This window comes from Corvus brachyrhynchos, unplaced genomic scaffold (assembly GCF_000691975.1).
Source record: "Corvus brachyrhynchos isolate BGI_N302 unplaced genomic scaffold, ASM69197v1 scaffold30, whole genome shotgun sequence".
NCBI classification, from domain to species: Eukaryota; Metazoa; Chordata; class Aves; order Passeriformes; family Corvidae; genus Corvus; species Corvus brachyrhynchos.
The window spans coordinates 592,839-596,942 of record NW_008235742.1 but is presented as its reverse complement, the minus strand read 5'-3'; the positions used below and the strand labels follow the sequence as shown (position 1 = coordinate 596,942).

At 60.6% G+C, this 4,104-nt stretch overlaps 1 protein-coding gene across 1 annotated transcript in view; it reads left to right on the top strand.

Annotated features, from left to right (window-relative positions):
• Positions 1–6: 6 nt before the first annotated feature.
• MED24 (mediator complex subunit 24) overlaps positions 7–4,104 on the top strand; it is a 17,767-nt gene continuing 13,669 nt past the window's right edge. Inside the window, exons 1-3 of the mRNA XM_017737141.1 lie at positions 7–309; positions 2,590–2,672; positions 3,183–3,221. Coding sequence (XP_017592630.1) covers positions 180–309; positions 2,590–2,672; positions 3,183–3,221 — 252 coding nt within the window. The 5' untranslated portion in view covers positions 7–179. The remainder of the gene's footprint in view (positions 310–2,589; positions 2,673–3,182; positions 3,222–4,104) is intronic.

The following is a 4,104-nucleotide window of genomic DNA, read 5'->3' as shown; positions in this document are numbered from 1 at the left end:
CTCCGGGGGGCTCCGGGGCGGCTCCGAGCTCCCCCAGCCCCAGGGAGCGGGCGGACCCCCAGCTGCGCCCCTCCGAAGCCGCTGGGCAGCCTACCCGCGCTCCCCGGCCCGCTCTGCCTTGCCCGGCGGCGTCAGGGCTCCGTCCCGCTCGCCTTGAGCTCTCCGTCCGTAGGGGGACCATGAAGGTGGTGAACCTGAAGCAGGCCATCCTGCAGGCCTGGAAGGAGCGCTGGAGCGACTATCAATGGGCCATAAACATGAAGCGGTTCTTCCCCCGCGGAGCCACCTGGGACATCCTCAACCTGGCAGGTCCGGGGGGAGGCGGGGGGTTCCCCCTCTTTACTGGGCACACAGCGGTGTTTTGGGGGTCTCCACGAGGGCAGTGGGTTGTTTCCCCTAGTATTCCCCTCTCTGGGGTGCAGACAGGGGTGTTTTGGGGGTTTTTGTTGCATTTTGGCCCCCCCCTTCCCACACCACTTTTCACGCCAAAATGCCCATTCCCAACCACTTCAGCCCATTCCCGACTGTTCCCCCACCCCTTTCCCACCCCACTGGCTCTGTTTTGGGGTCATTCCCTCCATTTTTCCCCATGGGAAGGTTCAGGGGTCAGCACAGCCTGGCTTTTGGGACAAGGGGAGCAGCTTTGAGTTGAGCCAGGAGAGAATTAGGTTGGAAATTAGGGGAAATTTCTTCATGGAAGGGGTGGTTATGTGTTGGAACAGGTTGTGGTGGAGTCACCATGTGGATATGGCTCTTGGGGGCTTGGGTTAGTGGTGAGATGCTCTTGGAGGTCTTCCCAGCCTTAATGATTCCCCAATTTCCTGATTCTAGCATTGCACAGGAGCCAGGTGCTGCTCCCAAGGCTGCTTCCCACCCTGGCTTCCCAGCCCAACTCAAGGGCATTTCACACAAATCCTGCCAAAGGCTAGGACTGGTTTAAAGATTTGCCAGGCTCTCCTGCTAATTATAGAAACTTGGTGCTGGGATTTTCCCCATGCAGCGAGTCCCTGGATAAATAAACAGAGCTGGGGGTTGCTGCTCCAGGGGGTTTTAAAGGAACCAGCCCCACACAGGCAGCAGCTCTCACTGCTCTGAGTATGGGGATCTTTCCCCTGTGGATGTTTTTCCCCTCCCTCCATCCTCCCAGTGGATTTTCTGTCAGTGTCTGGTTTTTGTCACCTCCTGTCCCCACTGCTGAGCTGCCCCAGCTGGATTTGTCCTCTCCAAGGTGAGGCTGGAGGGGCCAAGTGGAGCTGTGGCCATGGGGAGATGGATTTGCTCTGGATTTATTTGCTGGGGGTGGGGGTGGTTGGCTCAAGGGCTGGTCCTGCTGCTGCCCAGCTGGTCCCCGGGGCTCCCTGGTGCCTGTTCCCACCCTGGTGGCACTGGCTCCTGCTCTGCTGGCAGCAAGGCCTGTGGGATGCTTGGCATGGGCTTGTCTGTGTATCCCCAAAAACAGAGCCAGAGATGATAATTCTTTATTATTTCTGCAGGAACAGGTTTCTCCTGGCCCACATTTAGCTAGGGCTCAGTGGCTTTGTTGGGGGCAGCTCCTATGCCAGGAGGGGAAGGAGCCGTGTCCCCTTTTCCTTTTGGGAGCCACAAGGGCAGGATGCTGGCCCCGACTGTGAGCATTGTGTGCACACAGGGAGAGCCCATTCCCGAGGTCCCAATGGCTGGAACAGCAGCTCCCTTCCTCACCACAGCCCCCGGAGCTGTCCTTTCCCAAGCTCATGCCTTTCAGCTTGGAAGTACAAAGGAGGGAAAGCTGGCACGAGCTGCTGGGATCACGGCAGGGCCCGGCAGATCGCTGCTGACACGTCTGCAGCGGGGAGCAGCATGTGGCTGGCTCGTGGTGACACTCTGGGATGGGCTGGGGAGGGGACGGCTGCCACCAGCCTTCTGTCCTCATCCCAGTGGCTCTTGGCCCAGGATTCAGCCTTGGAGCAAGACCCAGGGAGTCTCCTGCTCCTGCACTCGGCATCCGGCGGTGGCTCCTCCTCCTCGGCTTTGGGGCGACAACTTCCCACCCGGCTGCTACTCCCCCTTTTACATCTGGGTGCTCTGACCTACTTGCAGCCCATGCCACAGCCCGGGGCCTGCTCGGGGAGGTGCTTCCTGCACTCTGCCATGGTTCAAATGGGCAATTAAAGGCTTGGCTGAGCAGATGGGACGGGCAGAGCCCCTCGGGCCACCGAGGGCCAGACGGGCAGGGCTGCACCCAGTGCAGGGGACTGGTGGCCCCAAGCTCAGCCCCAGGTGCCCAGGCAAAAGCCATTCGGTGGAGGCTGCAGGAGCCTCCTGGCAAGAAGTGGGAGGGAGGGGAATGTGGAGAGCAGCAGCAGCAATTTTGGGGCTGGAGTGCCCAGGGAGAGCAGTGTTAGCAGGAGGCTGCGTGCTCTGCCTGAATTATTCACTGGCCTGTGCCCGTCAGGGATTAGAAAGTTGTGGGATTCAGTGAATTTAGGAGAACACTGGTGTGGAGTCGCTGTGGTTGGTACAGTTGGACTTTGCTTCCCTGTGGGATGAGGGCAGAACAGTGTGTCTGTGTGTCCCCATGTGCTGATCTGGGACCTTCTTTCCTTGCAGAGGCTCTGCTGGAGCAGGCCATGATTGGGCCGTCCCCAAACCCACTCATCTTGTCCTACCTGAAATACGCCATCAGCTCCCAGGTAAGGACCTGCTGGTGCTGCTGGGGGTCACCTTGCAGCCTCAGTGAGGTGGGCAAAGCTACTGGGGTGTTGTTGGTGGGCAGGCACCCCAAATCCCCATGTGAGCCTCTCTGGGGCTGGGCAGGCACCCCAAATCCCCATGTGAGCCTCTCCTGGGCCGGGGCAGGCAGTGAAGGGCTCAGCGCGTGCCCTGGGCAGGGATGTTTCCATAAATAGCCTCCGCCATTGCCCGGGGTGGGAATTCTGCCCCCCGAGAGTCTCTGCACTCGCTGTGAGCTCCACGCTTTCATATCCCGGCATTTAATATCGCCTGAAGTTTGTGTGAAACACATCAGTGATCACCTAAAAATGTCTGTTTGGATTTGTGCCGGGTCAGTGCCCCGGCCCCGGCCCCGTCTGCGGTGACAGGCAGCGGGGCCGTGCCCTGACCTTGCCGTTCCTCAGCAACGAGCGCGGTGCTGGCACATAGCCCCTGTGACACCGCGCTTGTTTTGGCTTTCTCTGTTGTAGATGGTGTCTTATTCCACGGTGCTGACGGCCATCAGCAAGGTACGGCTCTAGCAGGTGCTCTCAGAGGTTTTGCTCCTTACCCACAACCCCACGAATCCCTTTCCCTCCCCACAGCTCCCACCAAATGTAGGTCAAGTGGAAAGCGATGTCCTGGGCTGAGTCAGCAGCGGGCAGCCGGCGCGGATTAGCACCCGAGCCTTTCTGTGTCCCCCTGGGGATGGGCTGCCGTAGGTCCCCGTGGGTTTTGGGGGTGTGAATGCCTGGTCCCTCTGCCCTGAGGGGCCTGGCAGGCTCCTGCCCTGCGTGTAACCCCATCCCAACCGCTGGAAACCACATCCTGCCGCGGTCAGCGGTGCTGGCAGTGCTGTGGTGATCGGAGCTGGCCGTGGAGGAGCTGCCAGGGCCTGGGCCATGCAGCCCCAGCCACACACCACGCTCAGCTGTGGCTTCCCACAGGTGCTTGGTGTCCCTGTGCTGCTTCCATGGGGACAAGCCCTCCATGGCTGCCTCTGCTTGGTGTTGGGAAGCCCCTCACAGGCTGTGACAGACCCCCCCACTCCCTTCCTTGTCAGGCTGACCTCAGGCCCCCTACTCAGGGTGACCAAAGGAGGAATGATTTCAGGGAGAATGGTTTCTCTTCCTCCACCTCGTTGTCGTTATGGGGATGGGAGGAGAACGCCGCTGGCAGTCAGCGTTGAAAATTTTGGGGGATTGCAGGCTGAGCTCGGAGTTGTGCCGTGAAGCCCTAGCGAGGTGGGGACCCCTCCAGCGGGCCCGGTGCCGATCCGGGGGGGAAGGATGCGCTCCCAGGGGAGGGTAAAGCAGAGCCCACCCCAGCTCTGCTCCGAAGGGCTCGGGCTCGTTGCTGTTACCCGCGTCGCTGCCCGTTCGGAGGGGCGGGCACAGCGCTGACCTTGACAGC